At 48.3% G+C, this 24,165-nt stretch overlaps 1 protein-coding gene across 6 annotated transcripts in view; it reads right to left on the minus strand.

The window, feature by feature from the left end:
* LOC128339079 (collagen alpha-1(XXVII) chain-like) overlaps nucleotides 1–24,165 on the minus strand; it is a 285,851-nt gene that overhangs the window by 132,671 nt on the left and 129,015 nt on the right. For all 6 annotated transcript variants that reach the window (XR_008312830.1, XM_053282602.1, XM_053282601.1 and 3 more), the window contains exon 15: nucleotides 22,144–22,188. Coding sequence is in view for 5 of the 6 variants with exons in the window: in XM_053282602.1 (XP_053138577.1) it covers nucleotides 22,144–22,188 (45 nt within the window). In the remaining variant the exon portion in view is untranslated. The remainder of the gene's footprint in view (nucleotides 1–22,143; nucleotides 22,189–24,165) is intronic.

Below are 24,165 nucleotides of genomic sequence, written 5' to 3' on the forward strand. Positions count from 1 at the left end.
AAATCCCGATATTCAGGGCTGCTAACATAAACAGTATAACATAAATAGTAAAAGCATCCGTTAAGAGAGTGAATCAATAAAAATAGCAATGAGCTGCTTCTCCAACCCCAAAATAAAGAGAGCAGCTGAGATACTTCAGCCACAATACCACCCAACCACCAAACCGCCAATGCTTTAAAAGCTCTTCAGGGTTTAGTCATAGGCCAAGAAGGCAGTCAATGACTGAACGAGATGGGCCTGAAATTATGAGGGAGCAGGTTTAGCCTAGGCACAAAGAGGCATTTCTTGACTGTGAAAGCTAAAAGACAATGGAACTGTCTGCCTCATGATGTGGTGGGCTCTCCTTCATTGAATGTTTTCCAACAGGCTGGCCATCAGGAACAATGTAGCACAGGGATCCTCAGTGTTGGGTCCCCAGATGTTATTGGACTTCAGCTCCCATAATCCCCAACCAAAGACCACTGGGGCGGGGAGTTATAGGAGTTGAAGTCCAATAACATCTGGAGACCCAACGTTGAGAATCCCTGCTGTAACAGATTAGGAAACATAGGAAGCTGCCATATACGGAGTCAGACCATTGGTCTATCTAGTTCAGTATTGTCTCCACAGACTGTATTCACAGTCTAGTTCAGTATTGTCTTCACAGTATTGTCTTCACAACCTTGGAGCGGCTTCTCCAAGGCTGCAGGCAGGAATCTCTCTCCGTCCTATCTTGGAGATGCTGCCAGGGAGGGGACTTGGAACCTTCTGCTCTTCCCAGAGCGGCTCCATCCCCTGAGGGGAATATCTTGCAGTGCTCACACATCCAGTCTCCCATTCAGATGCAACCAGGGCAGACCCTGCTTAGCTATGGGGACAAGTCATGCTTGCTACTACAAGACCAGCTCTCCTCTAAGATTCCTACACTGAGCAGGGGGCTGGATAGAAGACTGCTAATGCCCCTTCTGACTCTAATGTTTTATTATTCTACGGCCTCCTCCTGGTCCAGGGAACTCCAAAACTGAGGCACAGCAACCTCTCTCCTGTACCCGCCCATCGAACCCCAGATGGCGGAGGGAAACAGAGTGAAGCATTTGACCCTGAATAAGGTCTGCAGATCGGCACAAACAGCAGGCGGGGACCCTTCAGCTGCCCACGGCCCAGGCTTTAAGCTAAGACCCAACACTTCTAACTGGGCTCGGTAACAAACATTTGCTCTGGACGGAGCGCAAATGGAGTTAGATGCTCTGTCGACCTGGCTGCAGTCAAAGGTCTGGCAGCCACTTTTTGGACCAGCTGAAGTTTCCAGACAATCATCAAAGGCAGTCCCACAGGGAATACGAACTGCCTTATATAGTCAGACCATGACTACATCTATTGCCTACACGAACTGCCAGGGGCTCTGGAAGGCTTCAGGCACGAGCCTTTCCCGATACGGCCTGGCGATGCCAGAGAGTGAATAGGAACATCGGAAGCTGCCATCTACTGAGTCAGACCCTTGGTCCATCCAGCTCAGTATTGTCTGCACAGACTGGCAGCGGCTTCTCCAAGGTTGCAGGCAGGAGTCTCTCTCTCTCTCAGCCCTATCCGGAGATGCTGCCAGGGAGAGGACTTGGAACCTTCCGCTCTTCCCAGAGCAGCTTCATCCCCTGAGGGGAAGATCTTACAGTGCTCACACTTCTAGTCTCCAAGTCTAGGACTTTCTGCAAGCAAGCATGCTCTTCCACTGAGCTATGGCCTCATCCACAAAGAGGAATATCTTACAGCACTCATATGTAGTATCCCATTCAAATGCAAAGCTAGGCGGACCCTGCTTAGCAAAGGGGAACATCCATGCTTGCTACCGCAAGATCAGCTCTCTCCCCCATTACATTACAGTAGTCCTGTTAGCATCAAATAATCATCCAGGATACTAAGATCTACCTCCCACAGTCACCTGGGGTGAATCCAAGCTCTGATGTAAAGATCCTCTCGCCAATCAATGGCAGACGGAAGGCTGATGCATCCATTTCAACACTTATACTCTAACCCTGGTCCCAATTTTGACCTTCAAAATACTCAAGAAAAGCCTTGGCATGAGACAAGGGAAACTTTCCTCTTAAACCAAGACCTCAACCCCAGAGCCTTCTTGGAACCCAAGGCCTCAACTCTCTGTGACATGTGGCCTAAAATAAAAACAGCGCCACTGAATATAAACAGAGGATTTTCTTCTTGCCACTCAACAGGAATATTTCCTGCTAAAAGACTATCTGGATTAGGTTTTTTTTAACTGCACCAGATAATCACTGCACTGCTTTGGAGAATGCATTTGCCTAGCTTGTAATTCTCAGCTTATTACGAATCAAACATTAATTCCTTTCCAAGTTCTTCTACAGATTGGAATGAAAAACTAGATTCTGCACGTGCTGAGGCTTCTGGGAAGAAATCCATTTTTGGCTCCACATAATCTTAAAAGGCCAAGAAACGAGAGGGTAACGGGGTCGCCTACAGACAGTGCATACAGACCCTTTGCAAAAGCTACAGTTTGATTAGGTTGAGAGTTTTTCAGTACTTGGTCGGACAAGCTCGGGGATTGCACAGTTCCTTTCCCCCTTGGGGAGTCAAACTTTCCTGGACCATAGTTACGTGGAGTCTGAAAAACAAGTTCCCTTGAGGGGATTTGTTAGCAGCTATTACCATGCAGGAGCTGGCCGAAAATAGCGAAACATTTAAAACTATATGCTAAATGCAGCCAGTGCTGAGTCATTTTAGAACCTGTAGGTAAAATCTTTTCTCTTTCTGGTCATTTTCTCCAATAACTGATGACCTGGCCGAGCAGAAGGAATTTTGCCCATTGCTGTACGGACAGAGTTTTTCTGACCACTCCTGTAGTTGGAGATCAACCACAGTTCCCGAAAGCAGGCTGGCAAAGAAGCCTGTACCTTCTGCTCATCAAGGGAGCTTTTCTTTGGGAAAGTCAGGATGGAAAGAAAGTTCCCCCGGTGTTTGCATAAGGCCAGGAGGGAAGAATTTTGCGTCTTCTGGTTGCACAGGAAGAATGTCGCAGCTTGTGGCAATGCCAATTTGGAGGGAGTTGGAGCCCTGAGAATCCTGCACAGAACACCGATTGCATATCCGCCAGCACGCCACGGATGGAGACTGGGAAGAACACTGCTCTTCTCAGACCTGTGTGAACCCCTCTGACTACACTATTACACACAAGGGCTAGTCCATTTGCTGAGTTAATTTGCTCGGCGTTCATTTGCCGTGCGCTAATTCGAAAACAACTATGATATTGGTTAGAAGAGGGATTCTCAACGTTGGGTCCCCAGATGTTATTGCACATCAATAATTCCCAACCAAAGGCCATTGGGGCTGGGGATTATGGGAGCTAAAGTCCAATAACATCTGGGGATCCAATGTTGAGAATCCCTGGGTTAGAACATCCTAGGCTAGGCACCACCGTTGCATTTCTAGGCACCATGGCTCCCTGGCACCTGGGATTGGTCGAGCCCTGGCTTACGGACATTGGCACTAGAAACAAAACAGATCCATACCAGTGTTCTCTATATCAGGAATTCCCAGATGTTATTGACTACAACTCCCATAATCCCCAAGCAACGGCTATTGCAGCTGGGGATGCTGGGAGTTGTAGTCAAAACCATCTGGGAATCCCTGTTAGAGGGAACACGGATCCATATCCTTGAGATTTAACCTCTAGAGACTTGGGGGAGGAATCTAAACCCTGAAAAATGACAACTCAAGAGACTCACACTAACATTTGAATAAGGCATTCACAGAAGCGAACCACAGGGGCAGTGATTTAATAGAAAACCTGGTCTCCATGTACGGTGCAATGGGCCACAAACCAAGGATTCTGGCAGCAGAGCCAGAATGTGTTACTCTCCGCAACGCCAAGAAAGCTTACAACAGGGCTGCACAGCTTGAGCCCTTGTACTACAAAAACAGCTGGAGGGCCAGCCACAGTGGCCAATAATCAGGGATTATGGGAGCTGTAGTCCAGCATTTGCAAGGCAGACGAAGTTGTGCACAGCCCTGGCTGACCTGAGCCTTGCTTCTTCACAGTGCCCCATACTGGCCACATTCACATGTAACGCGGAACCCCAGGTCCAATGGATGTGTGGTTCCATGGCCCCACCATTACGCTCCCACCCGACTTTAGACATACTGGAGAGCGTCCTCTTTGCAGTCAGCAAGACTGCAGAGGGGCAGAGGAGCTGGCTGTGCAGGCTTCCTTCTTGACTGAAGGACACCCCGCACAGCCAATCAGGAAGGAGTTTCCTCCCTCAACTCCAGTCCGGCCAAATGCAGCCTCCAGTGTGGCATTCAGACAGAACAGAGGCTCCCTGGAACCTTGGTTTGGAGCAGAGAAACTCACTACAAACCGAGGGTTCAAATTTGAATCTCTTGAGTGCTACCTCGGATCGCGCTACAGATGGAACCGGAGTTGCACGTGTTCGGACGTAACAGTAAGGAAAACACGGGTCCCTGCAACTCTGGTTCACTATTATGTCTGAATGCTCTCACTGATGGCAGGAGGAAGAGAAACTTGGACCAGGCAGCCCAAGAAGTATTGGGTGACCTAGGGAGCGAATAGGCTCTCTGATGACCTTATATAAGAATTCTCTGAAGCGTGGCTTCACAGGTACGAACTTCTCGTCTGTGAGAGAAAATGCCTTGCCTTGGCTGCTATTCTCTGGCACCTAACCACCGGCCCACCGTAGCCTCAGTCATCTGCCTCTGGCCATTTGGATCTTCCACCAGTCTCTTTGACGATGCTTCAGACCCTACTTGGCCCTGACAGGCTGGTCAAGTGGACAGCTGCATTTGAAACCAGCTCCATGCAAGGAACTAAAAATCAACTCGCACGCCCACAAATACAGTGTCCCAAATCGCACTGGATGCTCCTAAAATGTCCATTTGCAACAGTGCCAGGGAGCTTAATTGGGTGAGGGCTCTCTTCTTTGGGAACGAGATCAGAGACATAGTTTTCATAATCATGGGTCAAATTCTATCATGTGGGACCCAAGTTTAAGTTGGCCATCAACACAGCCATGACAATTTCAGTTCTAATTTGACAGCTGTTGGCTTAAGCCAAGCAAAAAATATGCTTGTGAACGTTCAAGATTGTACCAATTGTGCTGTCTGCTGCAGCCAAGTATCCCCATGTGTGGGGCTATTGGAAAGCTGTTCTTTAAACTAACATTTTTAGAAAGTTCTTTGCATCCATAATTTGAGTTTTACACTAATTCCTGAAAATATACAAACAGACTTTCCTTTCAGTAATTCCAGTTCTCATTTCAATGGTTCACATTACCTTAAAAGGGCCACTAACACACCCTTAGAAATACCCCAAAGGGTTGCCAATGCTTCTACAATCTCCTGTGGTGCCAGATTTCAGCACTGTACAGAATTTGGAGATACAGGAGGACCTCAATATTCGTGGGGATTCCGTTCCAGGCTACAACCATGGATACAGAAACAGTGGATATCAAGTCAGTGGGGCAATGGGGAATTTGGGGTTAGGTTCCTGGTCAGTGGAAAACATCGATAAAACATCCAATTGCAGGGGGAAGCTACCTCCATCTTAGCTGCTCCCTGAGTCATGCTGTGACCCCAAATGCTGCCAAAAATTGGCCAGAAATTGCCATTCTCCCCTTTTTAAAACAGAGCTATTTTGAGGCTCCAAAACACAAAATAATGGCCAGAAATGACCTCCCCAGTCATTTCTGGCCACTTCTGACCTGCCGATGTGTAAGGTCAATGCATTCTCCCCTCTCCCCCTGTTTTTTCCTGCATGCATATCCTGAGGTCAAGTGTCTATTACCCAACCACAGATACAAGAATCCGTCGTTGCTGGATCCACGGATATCAAGCTCCTCCTCTAGCTATTAACCTCCGAGATCTTAGGAATGGGAGGAACTTGTCTCCCTTCATGGCACTTTCACAAGTTCAGTACATTATGGCATCTACAAATCTGCTTGCCAGCTCACCAGTGGCATGTGCCCCCAACCCTCTAGTGAGCAGGACACCAGCACCACAGAGATCTCTGCCCCAGAGGTCTCATTTCCAATATCATTTTCAAGAAGGTAAGGAGCAGCAGGAGGAGAGGGCTCCCACGGTTTCTCACCATCTCCATCTCCCAGTGCAAAGGACAGAAGTCCCACTTCGCTCCTCCTTCTGATACCCTCTGCCTGTGTATCAGAAAAAAGATCTGAGGGAAGAGGGAGACCAACGTCTAGTGAGCTAAGCCTAAAGTTGTGGATTCCTGATTATGTATTGACTAACCTTTCAGTCAAGAAGTCTGATGAGATCTTTCCCGCTACCATGTGCTGCGCACAAGATCCCCCAAAGCAGTGGTAAGATTGAACCTGCTCTATTTTATAGTCATCAGTCTAACAAGGAGATGAGCACTTGATTTTCCAACAAAAACAACTATTTTAATATTGTAGCAATCAATACTCAACTGTTCCCCAGGGCGATCACCAACTTCTCAAAAGTTTCCAATGCTTCCCAGAGCTTTACAAAAGTTTCCCAGGGTTTTCAACCAACACTTCAATCCTATTTGTGCCCAAGAGGATAAAATCGCATCACCACTATAGACTATTTTCTGTTACAGATAGGAATGGGGGAAAATTTCACTCCTACACTCAAGAATACCATCACTCATGTAAAAATTAAACAGAACACCTTAAGATATACCGCTCTGGGCTCCTTGGAGGAAGAACAGGATATAAAATGTAAATAATAATAATATTAAGATTCTTTCTTCCGGCTTATCCCCCTTGCTGCATGGCTATTTAGCAGTACAACAGAGTGCACAATTCCAACCTCCAAGCGAACATCATATACAGAGTTGGTATCCATATACAGAACTGTAACCAAAAGCAATAATCTCCAATAGAAATCTGAAGTTTTGCTTCAAGCCTATAGAATCAATGGGTACCACCAACTCAACAAAAGCTATATACAAGTAGCCTCCCACTCCAAATACACGTTTTGGCCTTCCAATCTTTGTTAACCAGAAGAGCAAGAAAAATAAATAAATTCTCCATTGTTGTAGACCCTGATCTAAAGCCTACTTAATCCTCAGAGATGATACTGCATACCACAGCTCACTTCCCAAGCAGATATCTTGCATGCAAAGGGGCCTCAGCAACTATCCAATAGATAGGTCTTCTTACACTCCATCTCTGTTCTTATCAATGCAGCAGGGATGTTGCTAGGTATTTAAAAGATCCGAGTCCCAGGCTTCTGATAATTAAACTGAATTATATACCCCCAAGAATAATTACATCTGTTTTGTAAAGTCTTTAATATTCTAATACAACACCTATGAAGAAGCAGGAAACAGAAAGCTAGGTGAGGCCAGGAGCTGTACCCCATAAACTGTGCAGGTACCTTCTCTACCGCTGCACTTCTTTTCTGGAAGATCTCATGGAGGGAGGGAGGGAGGCTGATGAGATTTGAGGCTCCGAGCCATTCATTGGGGGCCCGTAACCCATGAGCCACTTCTTGATGACACCTCTGCCATGACACCTCTGCCAATACAACTTGTATTCTAGCCATTGGATACTTTGCCAGTAAGTCTGAGAGCATCAAAAGGTTTGACCATCACAGGGACCCAACGATCCAAATGGTTTCCTTGTGAAGTTCAGGTGAGGAGCCGCCTTCACCAAGGGCCTTGTTTCCAGTGGAAAAGCCCTTAAGAACACAAGAACAGCCCTGCTGGATCAGGCCCAAGAAGGCCCATCTAATCCAGCATCCTGTTTCACCCAGTGGCCTACCAGATGCCTCTAAAAAGCGCACAGGCAGGAGTTGAGGGCACGCCCTCTCTCCTCACTTACTCCTCTCTTCCTCTTCACTTACTGAGGGGCAGGGATCCATGACTTCAAAGTATCCCATCAAGGCTGTGGATCGGTATAACGAATTGCTTTGTTCAACGCAATAATACCAGTGACTCTGCCTGGCACAATTAACAGCATTCTTGATTAAGCGCTTATGATACACACGGCATCTGTGTTTGTTTTGAAAAGGTCACACCATCTCTGGTTGCCAACTCAAGTATATTCAACAACCTATGGTTCATTCTAATGTACAGCTAGGTACATCTAGTGCAGTGTTGTTGTTTTTTTTAAAAAAAACTGCCCAGTATGAAATAGGTTTTGGTGCAGTTGAGTATATGGGGTTTCATAAGAGCTAGGTCATTTCTTAAAAAGAAATAGATGGGAATAAATAAATAAATAAATAAAGAGTAACAGATCCCTTTCAATCTTCATAGCCTTATATTAATAGCAGGGGTGGAGCCCCCGCTGCATGAATGGGTTCAAAGAAACCGGCCGCCGCCCCTCAGGGGCTACGCCTTGCACCTCAGCCACGCCCCCTGCATCTGAGGCCAGATGCAGGGGGCGTGGTTTAGCTCACGGACGGAGCCGTGCAGCCCCGTTTGCAAGCAAGATCGGCCAGCACCGCGCTGACAGCGTGGCTGGAGTGGTGGCTTTCCAGCAAGAACAGTTCTGAGAGGATTGCCGAGTAAAAGAAATAAGACGGGCCCCTGCCCGCAAAGAGCATACAATCTAAAATGAAACTTAAGGCAAACAGCCGCAACAACCTATGGAGGGAGGCTGGGTTATGGAGAGGGAAAGTTGCCATGCTCTCCTCCCCACCACTTTAAAAGGTGCCTCTTCTTCTTCCATTCTTCACCCCAACCAGCCCTCGTTTTGCTTAATATCCAGCCTGATAAAGAGTTCTGGAGAACACAAAAGCTTGCTCACTAATGCGTGATGTTCAAGTTGGTTCAAATAAAGGTTTTACTCTCCTTTAGCTTTTGTCTCCTCCCCCTTTTTTTTTCTTTTTTCTTTTTGCACTTAATAGACCAGCCTACTCTGATGTTTGCCTACTTTAAAATGCAGTTCCACCCCCAACCCACTCCTGGCTCATTCCTAACATTTCCAGTTAGAAAGGTTTGCCCTTCTCCTGCAGTGTTCAAGGCGCACTGCGGAGAAGAAACAAATGTTGTGCTTTCTTATTTGGCTGCTTCGGATTTCTGGGCATCGTTGCAAACAGGAAAACTATGCAGCTTCCCAACCGGGCACAGCTGGGTTCCGAGCCAGCTGCAGCCGAGAAGATGCAGGGAGAGATGGCTACAGGGAGCTAGCTGGCATTCTGAGAACATCCTCACAAATGCATATATATATAAAAAGAGACTGTTTCTCCAAGAAACCCAAAGAACAAGGCCAGAAACTGGATCTATTAAAGGAACTGGGAGAAGGGGAGAGAAGAAAAGGGAAAGAGTCAAATTAACGGGGGGAGCGGGGGCAGATGGACAGGGGAATGAATATTCTATTTATTTCATTACCAACATTTGAACCCCAACTTTCTATCACTTATATTCAAGGCAACGGAGAATAATCCGAATGATGCAAAATCAGACTATCGCCCAAAGTTAATTAAAACAGTCCAATCTTGCTGAGCCATTAAATAAGACAATAGCAGTAAGAAATCAATCAGCATTTATAAAGCAGTAGCTGAGGTCCGCCAGATAAAAATGTCTTTGTTGCCCTGCTGAAAGGGGTGCAGCAATGAGGCCAAAGGCACCTCCCTCCGGCAGATATTCCAAATTCTAGGGGTCATGACCGAACAGGCCCCGTCTCTCATACCTCCAAAAACCAATTGGAAAACAATTGGAACAGGGTCTCAGAAGAGAGACATCCCACAGACTAATTGTGGCTTCTCAGACTTAGGGTTGTCATATTTTGGCTTCCCAAATCCAGGTGCCTAATTTGCACATTATGTAAATAGGCTTGAAAATAATTTTTGAGCAGAATAGTGACTGCACGTTTTGCTCCATAACGCCGCTTCTACGAGAGCTAGAACTTTGCTTTAAAAAGAAAAATTATTTTAATGAAAGCTGACATCTGGGCGAATCTGGGTGGGCTAAGCCATCTGGGTGAGATGCTTAACATCCGGGTGAAACCCAGAATTCCAGGGGGCATGGCCACTCCACTCGGACTGGATGCCAAGTGTGGCAAAATAATGGCAAATCCTTCCTCAGAACAATTCTCGAGAGGACTGGATTCAAGACTTCAGAGAAAGATATGGCAACAGCCATTTGCAAGTGGAGGAAACCGTTGGTCTGATCTCAACTATTCTGCAACATAATGACTGAGAACTGCTAGAGGAGGATAAGAGCTCAGCATGGATCAGGAGACATGAGAAGCCAATGGGGCCCTAATCTGGCCCTATAGAAGCTTCTCTGGAAGCCCTGTTCAGGCTACACCTCCCATCACAGCAAAACCTGCCCCAGACTACATTTCAGTTTTGTAGCATACTCTGGCCCTGAGGAATTCTGAAGGCAGCAGCCTTCCTGTCCATAAAAGTGAGAGCAGGAGAAAAAGGGGTTAGTTTATTGTTCCCTAGGGTTAGGCTGAGAAGCTACTCAAGGGAGCTTCAAGGCTCTCAGTTTGAGAGCCAACACTATCCATTACACCAGACAGGCTTTCATTTCTTATCCCATCCTCAGGAGACAAGGACAGGCATTCAACACCCTCCTGCATGTTTCTAAGTATGTTTTGGGGTTTTTTTTGCCACCCTTCAAGCTTATTTTCTGAACCTCAAATACACAAAACTTCTTCTAGCTTTCATCTTGCTATTGAAAAACAGGGCAGGGTTCTATGTAGTTCCCCTCCAAATCCTTCTCAGCACATTGGCATCCATTTTGAACTGAGTGGCCCAAGCCCAAGCCCACGTGTAGAAGTCTATCAGAAAACAGTGATTTGTGTGCACTTTAAGAGCATTGGCAGGATAAATTCAACAGGTCAAAAAAGACAGAAAGAAAAGCCGAGATGCCACCTAGATCCTCGCCACTGATGCTATAAGCTTGGCTGCTTCCCTGAAGCGGACTCACTTGGAAGATGCATTAGAAGGCAACCCTACTATGAAGTGGGATGAAGCAGATCAATCTGAGCAGGGACCTTGGCAGCATTTGTCCCTCTTGTTTACTGACGTATTTGTAAGTGAACCTTTGTGTCCTTAGATGTGTACAGAGAGAAATCCAAATGGAAATCCTCAGTTCCACGGAAACCCCTTGTGTTCCAAACAAGTCTTTGTTCCAAAATTGAAGGCAGCATCACAATGGGGGGAAAAGATTGTTTTATGAATCCATGCTCCAAGAGGGGTATGCCACAGAACCACAGCACAATCTGGCACCAATTCAAGACTTCCAAGTGGGAGAGGAAACCAGAACTGAAATCCAGCTCCCAAATGTTCGAAAAGGTCTCCCTCAAATGTAAATTTCAAACTCAAAGGCCACAGAGCTGAGTGTGTGTGTGCAGGGCTGGCTGAGGAGGCGCAGACACACAAAAAGCACACCACGGAGGTAGTTAGCCCCTGCTGCTCATCCCCAGCATCTGGTGCTGATGCTTTTGAACATGGAGATTCAATTTAGCTACAATAACTAACAGCCATCGATAGCCTGGCAACGCTCTTCATTTTGGATTGCGTGTGGGGAAGGCATGAGTTGAAAACAAGGATCCCCATGATTTGCTGGGCAGGCTGTACAAAGAGGAACAAAATGGGTAACCATCTTCCACTAAAATGGTCATGTAGCAGAGTCCCAAGTGTCCGGTTCTGGTTAAAGCTCTTTCTCCACTAGAGTAAGGGAGGTTATCTGGCAGACGCCTCCGACAATCCTGGCAAGACCTTCCAGCTGTTTGGCTCCTTCTCCGAAAATAGGATTTTTATTTTCCTGTTGGCTCCAGGTTGACGTTTCTCCAGCCACCCAACCCTCTGGTCTTGTCTAAGAAAGGCTGCATGGGCCAGTTGGCTCCGGCCAGGTGATCCGGTGCCCAGTGGACTCTCCCCTAAGGCCATGGAATTTGCAGATCAAACCATTTTTAACAAAAGGGGGGGGAGACGTCGTGGAGGGGTGGAATCACATCCAGGATTCATTTAAAGTTGAGACAAAAGAGGGGGAGTGAGTAAAACAAACAAGCAACCCCCAAAGCTTATGTTGGCTGCATCCATCTTGGACAGCCAGCGTTGCGAGTAGAAGTCTTTTCCCCCTTGCCAGCCGAATGGAGGCCGTCAGGATAGGATGGTCCGTGGCCAGCTGGAGACCAGAGAGGCCGAAACGCACAAGAGCGGCTTGGCCCATGCTGAAAATGACAGATTGACTCACAGGGCCCCTCTGTTCATTGCATGTCTTTATTTTTAAATGTTGTGCCCTGCCACATGGCTTTAAAACGCTTTTGGGATGCTGACAAAGCATTAGAACATGGACATTAAAATGTTGTGTTCTTCAGCGGATCTGACTGGAAGTGCCATACTGGCTCTGGCGGACTGAACACGCCAAGGATCCGCTCCAAGTTCTGATCCAGACACTCGTCAGGCTGATTGAGTCGGGCACATCCAGACCCATTCGAAGTCCACTTGAAGGGGTTTCAGAAGGCCAACACTGATTGCAGTCCAAATGCCTCAACACATCTCCAGTTGTACTACAGGCTTTCTGCAAATTCCTCCTCTCCTGGACACCCATCCCCTCGTGATACGGTTATCTAGGACTGCAAGCTCTGCTTCCAGTTATGGCAAAGTCACAAGCAGGGCATAGTAGAGATTCTCTCTCTCTTTCACACACACACAGACACACACCCTTAAAAATCATGCTTTGGTCTGCGTGTACAGATATTAACTGCCATTTGTTGCAAATCTCTATATCTCTATTCTATATATTTAATTCTCTAAGGCATACCCGAGCCTAATCCCATGCGTGGCAGATCTCGTGAGAGTTTGCGAGCAGCTGCCAGATAGCCACGGGTATGTCGCCGCCAGCCGCGGGCAGCAAGGGAAAGCACCCGCCAAGCCAGCCGGGGAGGGAAAGCACGGAACAGGCCTGTGGGCAGGCGGGGGGTGGGAAAGGGAAAGCAGAATGGGAGGGGGAGAACAGACTGAGGCTGAAGGGAGGGAGGAGAGACAGGGAGGACTAGGGGCGCAGATGCTCTGCACCAGGTCAGCTAGTACTTTAGTAATTATTAAAGCAAAATATATAGCACTTTAATTATTATTAAAACAAAAAGCAGAAGTGCTTCTTCCATAGACTGCATCATTAAATTACGGAATCTCTTGCCACAAATGCCCTCTCTAGATTCCTCCAGAAGTCAAAGAAATGGCCTTCTTTGTGGTGGCATCACATGGATGCAATCTGTCAGTCCCATCCCTCTGGAATGAACTCTGGATGGTCTTGGCTTGGCGCCTTCTTCCAAGGCCTCAGTGTTTGTTTGTTTGGCCGATCGGCCATCGTGCCGTAAGAAAGCAGCTAAATGAGACCCTCGGATGTCACAGGGGTTATGTTCCACAATATCATCGCGGACGCCAAAACCATGATAACCGAGTGCCCATGTTCGGTTCCTTGCAGGGGTGTAGCTATAATGGAGCGGATGGATTCAGAGAACTTGGGGGCCCTAGCTCCAGAGGGCCCCCCAGCTGCACCCATCTCTATTTTCTTCATTATCTCCCTCACTCAGAGGGGCCGCCGGGGAGGGGTGTGAACACGGGCCCCCTCTCCCCTAGCTGTGCCCCTGGTTCCTTGGTCGGAGAAAGGACATTTAAAAGTACCAAGAAGCCAGCAAAAAACCCACGCGGAAGACCCCTCCTGTATTCTACCAACAAAAACCACATGGCTCTGTGGTCGCCAGGAGTCAACATCAACTCGACGGCACACTTTACCTGCACAGCACTTTTAGAGAGTATTTTGGCCACTCCAGCTCCTCCAAAAAAAATGAAGGGGGGGGGAGCAAGCCTCAAAAACACACCCCAAAGTGGCTCCACATTACCTCATGAACTCTCTCCAAGCTGGAAATGCAACCGGAAGTGTGAAATGAGCACAGGAAACCCGACTGGCCAAAATCCACCCCCATGACAAGCGAAACCAGGTACATGCAGTATAGCTTGGCTGCGAACAGCTGGAACCGCCAATGTGGAACCTGCGATATTATTATTATATATTATTATTATTTTACACAGTCAGACAGGTGTTATTGACTGGTTTGTCTTATCCAGACATCGAGTCCTTCCCAAGGACCTGGGATGCCTGAATTTTATTGTCTATGTTGTTCTTTTATAGATTTCGTCGCAGAATATAGGCTGTTCCCAGTAAAGCTGCTTTTTGTAATTGGCTGATGGTGATTTCTGTGGCCCCGATGGTGTTGAGGTGCTCTTCAAGGTCTTTTGGAACTGCACCCAGGGCGCCAATGACCACTGGGATTATTTTGGTCTTTTTCTGCCACAGCCTTATTATTAATTCGATTTCTATACCGCCCTTCCAAAAATGGCTCAGGGCGGTTTACACAGAGCAATAATAAATAAATAAGATGGCTCCTTGTCCCCAAAGGGCTCACAATCTAAAAAGAAACACAAGACAGACACCAGCAACAGTCACGGGAGGTCCTGTGCTGGGGGTGGAGAGGGCCAGTTACTCTCCCCCTTCTCGATAAAGAGAATCACCACATTAAAAAGGTGCCTCTTTGCCCAGTTAGCAGGGGATATTCAGGTGTTTCCTGTACTCAAACTCTAATCCACATCCCATGTGCCGGCAGTCAGATACAAACCAAACGCATGACGCCTAGGAGAGGGTCCTAGCTAAGAGACACCATGTTGTTGTTGTTGTTGTTTTAAAAAAGCACAAAGTAGGCTCCATTCGATCTAGTCAGAACGACTTCTTGGCTTACAAATACATCATCCTACGTTTCTAGTGCCGCCCTCACCCCCAAGGAAACTGCTAAGATCACCCCGGATTCGCCCAGGCTCATGGAAAAGAGAGCAAAACTATATTCCCACTGAAATGGAGCCACCACTGCCGCCACCCAGGGACGAACGCTTGCCCACCCAGATTTCCTATCTGCCGATTCTCCGATGCACTGGGAAAGAGCCGGGTGGACATGGAGCAGGAGACGGGGCAGAGAGGGCGAGGAAGCCTCGGCAAAAGGCCTTCTCCAAGACAGAGTCGTCATGTTCCTCTCCCGTCCCTGCTGAGCTGAACTCCCTTGGAAAGAGTTCAAGTTCTGACTCATGTCCAGTCCGGCTATTTTAATCTTTTGCATTCTGACATCATTCCAGGAGGCCCACACGACACAGCAGAGCGAGAACCCACTACTCCATCTACGGAGGCTTTGCAGCCGTCCGGGGAAGGACATGTATGTAAACATCTGGCTCCAGATCCTTCCCTAAGCTTGCATATACATTGTTCCGTTGGGGGGGGGCAGTTTCCAAAAACCCGACACAAGGATTTTTTCCCCCTTCCCACAAGGACAAAACCCTGGGAAATCGCATGGAGGAGGCGGCTCTAGTGACTGTGTTGCATTACGGCCAGTTATATATTGCCCTGTAGAGGCAATACAACAGCAGATCTGCTGCAAGGCTCTTTAGAAGAAGGGGCACAGCTCAGTGGTAGAGCTGGTTTTGGGGCAGCAAGCACGACTCTCCCCTTACTAAGCAGCATCTGCCTTGGTTTGTATTTGGATGGGAGACTATATGCATGAGCACGCTAAGATCTTCCCCTCAGGGGATGGAGCAGCTCTGAGAAGAGCATCTGCCTGCTTACATGCAGGTTCCAAGTTCCCTCCCTGGCAGCATCTCCAAGATGGGGCTGAGATTCCTGCCTGCAACCTTGGAGAAGCTGCTGCCAGTCTGTGTAGGCAATATTAAGCTGGATACTAAGTAGTTTTTTTCTGCTCTGCATCTTCCTGTCTTAGCCCCCACATATATGGCCTTCCAGATCTGATGCTGCTTTCCCCAATGCTTCAGACAGCCTGTTGACTTGCCCTGTCCCATGAGCCTAGCATGCAAATTTCCATTGTGTTTCCCCTACTTTTTAATATATTTCAACATCTGCTCTGACAGGAGGGGAGGTGGCTTTGTGACACAAGCATTGGCCAATCAGCGCTGTGCAAATCCAGTCTGCTCCAAACCAGACCAAAAAAACCCCAGCTTTCCTCTGAGCTGAATCTAGAGGGGATGGCAGCACACATGGAAAACACCCACAAAGGTGCTTCTGCAGCAGTAGATTCACCACTGAATTTACACCCATCTATACGTATTTTAAGATAGAGCATATTTGAGATTAAATTAAAGCATCAGGAGGGGTGACTTTCAGGCTGTGATTTTAAACTAATTCCAAATGGCAGTTCCAAAAACAAAAAGAAAGTCCCGACTTAATCAAGGCGATATGTTTGCAGAAGAAAATCCCACTGCTCCCCAGAGAAAAGCCAGTCCATTTGTAAAAATAAAAAAAGATTGCTATTATAAGCCATGGGGGTGAAGAGAAAGAGAGAGGTTTCTGAATGGAAGATTGCACAAGCCAACACAACAGCTGGAAGATATTGAGAGTGTACAGGCACACTGTATGCAAAACCGCATCAGAAATCCTGACCAGATCCCATGCCTAACAACGGTTGCCTTGTTTAGCTTACTCTGAGTCAAAGATTCTCTCCAAATCTTTTACAGTTATGTACACGAGATGCCTCTGATGTAACCCGTGGTCAGTAACTCTGGCAGATGGGGCCGTTTTCCCGGCCTCTTCCCCCACAACCCTTTTCTTGAAAATTCCAAATAAATATTAAGAGCATGAGGGATCGGCGGTTGTGCGCACATGTCATGTATTGCGAGAGGCCACAAGAAATCAGCATGGGAATGCAAAGAAGCACCAGGAGAGAGAGGGGGAGAGGGGAGACGGAGGGTGGGGGGAGGATGCATTTTCCGGCATGTGGGCGTTTTGCAGCAGCAGCAGCTTTGAGAGGCTGGAAAGCCTGAAAAAAGGTGCGCTAGGTGGAAAGGGAGACGGAGAAAGTGACACGCAGGGGCTGAGCAACCCAGCAAATTGTTCCTTTCATAAACTGAAACCCCAACCAGGAGAGAACTGCTCAGGTTTCAAGGTGGATTTGTCTTACATGACTAGCTTTCGAATGCCAGAATTATCATGACTGCACCTAGCAACAGAAGAAGCTGCCTTCTACTGAGTCAGACCATTGCTCCAGCTAGCTCAGGATTAACTGACTGGTAACAGCTCTCCAAGGCTTCAGGCCCAAGTCCTTCTCAGTCCTACCTGGAAACGCTTCCAGAGATTGACCCTGGGACCTTCTGCATGCCGATGCTCTTTCTACTCAGCTATAGTCCCTTCCCCTAAGGACTACATCTTACAGTGCTCACAGGTAGTCACCCATTCAAATGCAGACCAAGGTGGATTCTCCTTAGGAAAGGGGACAATGCGTGCTTGCTACCACAAGACCTAATGACAACAGGTACAGCAACCAGCCTCAGAACTGACACTGAAGACACTGAAGTGGTGGATAGCTTCTGCCTTTTAGGATCGACTGTCAACAGTCAAGGATCCAGCAGTCAAGGAATACGCCACAGACTAACACTTGGTAGGGTTGCCATGAAGGCCTTGGAAAGGATATTTAGATGTCGTGACATGTCTACACCTACAAAGATGAGAATCGTTCGGACAATCGTTTTCCCCATGACACCCTATGGATGAGAGAGCTGGACTTTGAAGAAGCAAGCTGGAAAAAACATTGATCCTTCTGAACTTTGGTGCTGGAGAAGACTTTTGAGGAGACCGTGGACAGCCAGGAAAACAAACCAGTGGATCCTAGAACAAATCAATCCAGAATTTTCACTCAAGGCACAAATGACCAGGCTCAAACTATCATACTTTGGACACATTATGTGAAAACCCAGCTCCCTCGAGAAGTCCATAATGCTGGGAAAAGTTGAACGAAAGAGAAGAGGATGACCAGCAGCAAGGCGGATGGACTCAATTACAACAGCAATGAATGTACCACTGAGAGACCTTAAAGGCCAAGTTGAAGACCGATCATCCTGGAGAGAATCTATCTATGTGGTCGCTAAGAGTCGACACCAACTTGACAGCACTTCATCAATCACCACAAGACCAGCGCTACCACTGAACTATCCCCTCTCTTCTAAATAGCCTTGCAGCAGATCTTCCACTGCTGTTGAATTGCCTTGACAGGGTGATATATATCTGGCCTTAATGCCACTCAGTTACTACTAGAGCTGAGAAAACACATTACAGGTTTGAAACACAAGCCACAACTGAATAGAGAGTCCAGTGTCAAGAAAAAGGAAATGGATCTGATTATATTAGCCAGATCAACCTTTCTTTGATAACAGCGTCTTACTCCAATGTTCCAAAGGGAATCACACGTTGGGTCTCAGAACCTACCCCCTGCTTCCCATGGGTCTGCCCTCTAGGTGCTTATCCTTTCCAGCTTCACAGAACAGAACGACCTTCTAGTCCCTTTCCAATGCACTCTGCGCCTGGGGGGCAGGAACGGCCAGCCTTTCTAACCTATAAGCAGCTCAGCACGAGATCACGTGACTTCTGCCTAAGCAAAACGCAGGAAGTACCTCGGGATGGCCGAAAGCATCGCTGCACTGCTAATTTAAAACAGTTTCAGCCCTGTTGAAATCACCGTGGGTTCCGGCCAAGCAGATCTGCCAGCTCTATTTCTAAGAAGGGTCTGGAGATCTCTAGCAGAGTTTCCGACACCAGGGGGCGGAGCCCTAGATCAGCGGTAGACCCAACACTGACCGGAAAATACTCACTGAACCATTTTAAATAGTGGGTTGGAGACGGTGGGGGACCAGGGGTTAGGTCGAAGGGGACTCCGATACAGTATGAGAACGTTTCAAGGAGGGTTTTCAGACAGCAGGTTTTACCGCGGGTTTACTGAGAGGCTTTCCTGTGAGTTAAAACTGCCCAAAGAAAATGACACAAAAGGAGGATTTTTTGTTTTTTTAAAGCCTGGATATAAATCAGGCTACAAAGAAAAACGTGCATCGTGTGTGAAGTGCTCCCCGATAGCTTGCAGGGGCTTCGCAGGGGTACACCTGGCCGATATGTGAACGCACCTGCTCCATTCTGGAGGAGATACGGGCTAAAAGCCCTTTGCGGAAAAACACCAAAGGCAACTTTCTGCTGGCTGGCAGCAAACCGCTGTCCTTTGTTTTTGCCCCGTTTCCTTGGTGGTGGCGCCACAAAGACGTCGCTATGGCACGGAGCAGCAAGTCTTTTCAAGGCTTTGACATACAACAGAGCCACCGACTGCTGCATCGGAAGTCTGATTTGCATACTCCTGGAGCAGAAGCGCTCATGGGAACTGCCTGCCCCGGTGAGATTCCAGGACTCAGACGCTGCCAGAGATGCAAAGGGATCCAACCACAAGGAAGCAGCAACTGTGTCATCCTGTGAGGGACTTGTCAGCCCTGGAAAGCCTGCAAAAAGTGGTCTGAACTGTTGGTGACAGGACTCCATAGGCGCTCAACACCAATAACGCCTATTGGCCGCTAGGGGCATTAGGAGGAGAGGTAGAGAGGATAGGATTGCCTCCCTCTGCACTCTTGGGATTGGTAGACTAGTGCTCTTAGGTCACGAGCTTCTTCTGTGTCCCCTCTGTTCATTCTTCTTCCTTCCACCGTGAGATAACTAGCACAGCATCTGATGTGCATGGAACCGGTTCGAACGACCTCCGAAACGGTTCGAACGACCAGCAGTTCCACTGGTTCGAAGGCAGGGGGGTTGACTTTAGCGGGGAAGGGTGCACTTTTCCCTCCCTCCACTTCCCCCTTGGCGGCACTCCATTGTAAACTGGTCTGGCAGGGCGTACCTCCTTGCCACCCCGTCTCTTCGTCGGACCAGAAGCATATGCACGCCGGGTAATTCTGCTTATTTCCCATCCAACAAGGAGATGGGATGGCAGGGAGGTACGATGCTGACTCACCGGACTGGTTTACAATGGAGCGCCGGCGGAGGTGGGGGAGTGGAGGGGGGGAAGTGCGTCCTCCCCCACCCTTAATGTCAACCATCCCTGCCTTCGAACTTCCCCCGCCTGGTTTCGTGCACATCCCTAGGGTGCAGGCTTTCTATACAAGTTTGCAACTTCTTTTTAAAAATCCTCTACTCACTTTAGCCCTTAAACAATAGAGCCTTTGGAGTCAGGCAGTCTATAAATTAAATAATTAAATAAATAGAGTAAAATAAATCATAATAAAAACTGTCTCAAGGTCTCCTCCGTGAGCTCAGCAGACTAGATTTCTCTGCTAAGTAAGGGGTTGGCTCCAATTCTCCCCTACACGAACCAGGAGGTGCTGTCGGGACATTCATCAAGAAATGACTCACAAAAACCAACTCTTGGTATAAGTTGATCCTAGGAATGATTTCAGAGAGACATAGAGGAGAACTAAGGGGCACAGCTTGCCCACCCAAGTGACTAAACATGGGATATATCTACTCCAGGGGTGCTCAACTTTGGCCCGCCTGCAGATGTTGGCCTACAACTCCCAGAATCCCTGGCTACTGACCACTGTGGCTGTGGATTATGGGAGTTGTAGTTCAAAAACACCTGGGGGACCTAAACTGAGCAGATATCTATTAATCTATTATCTATTAATTATCTATTAATCTATTATCTAATATCTAATGAGTAGGCTAAGATTTCATCATCGCAAACCATGGGGGCCATGGCAGTTTCACGGCTTTGGGAGTGGCTTACATTTGTAGCACAGTCGTTCATACCCTCCATCATTTCACAACTTGTCACAGTACTATTTTCACACCAAAGATTATTGCCAGAGATCCCTCCCCCGCTACAGACACACACACAATTATGTATAGCTGACATACGCATTGCATACATTATTAGGTATTCTGCCTTTTCAGTGGGTCAGGAGGAGGAAAGCAATGGGAAAGCAAGGTGTGTGTGTGAGATGGGAGTTGTAGTCCAAAAACAGCAGGAGGGCCAAAGTTGTCAAGTCCAGCTATAAGCCATTGAGGGAGGGGCTTGAGAAGCTGGCTTGCTGCTCCCCCCCCCTCTCCCTGATCTCCGCCATTTTTCTTTTTAAACCGACTGACACTCTGGCTCAGGAGATTTCCACATTCCATCGGTCCTGGAGATTACAGGGGAATTTGGTTCTGTTTTTAGATTTTCCTTAATTTGCCAGGGAGAGAGCTACGTCCCTTTCCAGCCCTAGTACAGCATCCCTTCAGTGGCTGTTGCTGGTATCGTATCGACCTTGTGGGTCCCCCCCCCTTTCCCCAGATTGCGGGCCCTTTGGGGGGACCGAGAACCATCTTTATTTATTTTCTATGTAAACCGCTTTGAGAACTTTTGTTAGAAAGTGGTATATAAATATTGCTAGTTATACCTGGGGAGCACCCCCCCGGCCCCCAATATTTAGAAACTGGTACCACCTTATTTCAACCAACTACTGGATTTATGAAGACTAAAGTAAAGTGTGCCGTTGGGTCGGTGTCGACTCCTGGCACCCACAAAGCCCTGTGGTTGTCTTTGGTAGAATACAGGAGGGGTTGACCATTGCCGCCTCCCGCACAGTGTGAGATGATGCCTTTCAGCATCTTCCTATATCACTGCTGGTGATATTGGTGTTTATAGATTCAGGTAAATAGAAATAGCTGGTTGAATGCCTGTGACTCAACCACAGGTGAACCTGAGGTTTTTCCAGGGTTCTTTAGAAACTGGGAGGTTGCCTTAAATTCAAAGTCCTATTCCTTTCAGGTAAATGCAGATATAACCTGTATTTTACCTCTCTTTTTAAGGGGGTAGGAGCCACCTAATGGCACAGCAGAGAAGTAACCTGTCTATAGAGCAGGAGGCTGTGGGTTTGAATCCCCACTGGTGTGTTGCCCAGAATATGAGAAACTCCTATATCGGGCAGCAGCGATATAGGAAGGTGCTGAAAGGCATTATCTCATACTGCGCAGGAGGAGGCAATGGTCAACCCCTCCTGTATTTTACCCAAGAAATCCACACATGGCTCTGTGGTCACCAGGAGTCGACACCGACCTGACGGCACAACCTTTCCTTTCCTCCTTTTTAAGGGGGTAGTCTTAAATACAGGGTCATCTTCTATTTGGATAAATACGGGTCAGTCGGCTGTGACAGGGAGCATCAGAAGACTTTACATTTCTTCCCCTTCGCTACTGGATCCAAACGTCAGGGGGGGAAATGAAATACCAGAACTGTACAGCAGTTAAGACTCCCTCCTCCAAACCACCCCCGCCCACCACCCCCCAGTCCCATCCTTATTGCAAACAAAGTCGGCATAATAGACAAGGAAAAACTTTACCGGCCTACCCAGCTTCCCCCTCTTGCCAGGAACTCCAGGGGTCCCCTGAAAAACAAACAGACAGAGGGGGGGAAATGTTAAAGTCCGATGGAGGCTGGAAAGAGAGGGGGAGGAACCCAAAGCAGGAGAGAGAGGAGGGATGAAGAACGGCTAATAACAGGAGGGTGGTCAGAAGGTCCACGGCTCCCCATCAGCTGCAAGGGGAAGTGGGAAAGGAGCCGCGTAGCCCTCGGAGGGTAACTCTGCCTTGCCCCTTGCTCCGGCACAGACGGACACGCCAGCCCCGTCCCCACCCAGGGCCAGGAAGTGGAGACCCAGCTTAGCAGGAGGAATAATGAAGCTACTGGTCTGGAACCAGCGGGAGGCTGCAGCCAAGGCACTCGCTGGAGAACCTCTGTTTATGTTGCTGATTTGGTTATGCAAGCACTACATCCATGGCTCCAAAGGCCCAGCAAATTCCTCCCATGCACACAGACGTGTCCGCAAAGGAGCGGCCTCCTTGCCGCCACGGCCGGGGATCTGCCCAAGGCATGGAGTGGAGCAGCTGTGCTCAGGAGAGCCGATGCAGGGTAGGGTGGGCTGCAGCAGGGAGACCTGGGTTCAAATCCCCATCCGTCCATGACACTCACTGGGTGCGCTGGGGCCAGCCACTCATTCTCAGCCTAACTCATCCCACCGGGCCATTGTGAGGATAAAACTGGGGGTGAGGGCGGGGGCATGAGCCAATGCTGTACACTCCCTGCCGGATAGGCAAAGAGGGAAGGACCTTCTTCCAAAGAGCCACTGGCATGCTTTCTGGTACCCAGCCTTTCTGTCACCTCCTCCTTTGGGGAGGGGCCACATGTCAAAGTAGAGCACGTGCTTTCCATGCAGAAAGTCCCAGGTCCAAGCCCCCGTATCACCAGTCAAATGGAGGAGGGGGCCGGAAACATCTCTGCCTGGGATCCCGGACAGGTGTGTTTTTAAAGACTATTCCAACCCATGTGGGGCTTCACATTCATGGAGAATGCGAAAAGGTCAGCCTTATGCTAACTGAGCCAGGAGGCCCCTTTTTAAAGTGGCGATTCTCTTTATTGAGCAGGGGGAGAGCAACTGGCCCTCTCCGTCCCCAGCACAGTACCCGTCCAGTGGCTGTTGCTGGTGTCTCTCTTAGGTTTCTTCTCTTCTTCTTCTTTTAGATTGTGAGCCCTCTGGGATCAGGGAGAATCTTTATTTATATATGTATATCGATTTTAAACCACTTCAGGAGCTTTTGTTGAAAAGCAGTATATAAATATCCACCGGATTCAATGCATTTTTAACCCCACCGTTCCTCCAAGGAGAGCTCAGGGCAGTGCATTCCCCCTCCCTGAACCCTCACAACAACATTGTGCGGTAGGCAAGGTGGAGAGGGAGTTATTGGTCACAGGTCATAGCCACATTTGCACCTGACATGGAACCTGCGGTTCTCCCCCCACTCACACTTACCGGCCCACAGTCAGACGTATCGCACGGGACCCCGACTACAGTCAGGGAGACTGCAGAGAGGAGGGGATATGGGGGTAACTGGCTCTGCGGGCAGAGGAACTGGCTGCCGGGCTTCCTGCTTTGCGTAAAGGGCAGCCGCGACAGCCAATCAGGAGGCGCTTCCTCCCTCAACTCTGGTTTCAGAGAATCCTCTGCAATCGAACGTACAGCAGCCGGCTGCTAACCTCCAGTAGGAGCAGTGAAACTTACCACAAACCGAGAGTTCAAATAGGAGTTTGGGGAGGGAAACCTCACGTCGCTTTTCCAACAGGGCAGAAGTTCTATGGAGTCAGACGTACAAGAAATCCAACCTCTGCCCTATTCAACTCTGGTGTCCCGTTACGTGCGAACGGGGCCCATGGGTTTCATGTGAGTAGGGATTTGAACCCAGGTCTCCGCAGTCCTAGTTGGACACACTAACCCCTACAACACACCACCCCAGGTATCCTCACCTTTGGTGGCTTCCAAAAGCAGGGCCTCTTCTCTCACATGGCACCCCAACTGCACCCTGCCATC

This window comes from Hemicordylus capensis, chromosome 17 (genome assembly GCF_027244095.1).
Source record: "Hemicordylus capensis ecotype Gifberg chromosome 17, rHemCap1.1.pri, whole genome shotgun sequence".
Classification (NCBI taxonomy): Eukaryota; Metazoa; Chordata; class Lepidosauria; order Squamata; family Cordylidae; genus Hemicordylus; species Hemicordylus capensis.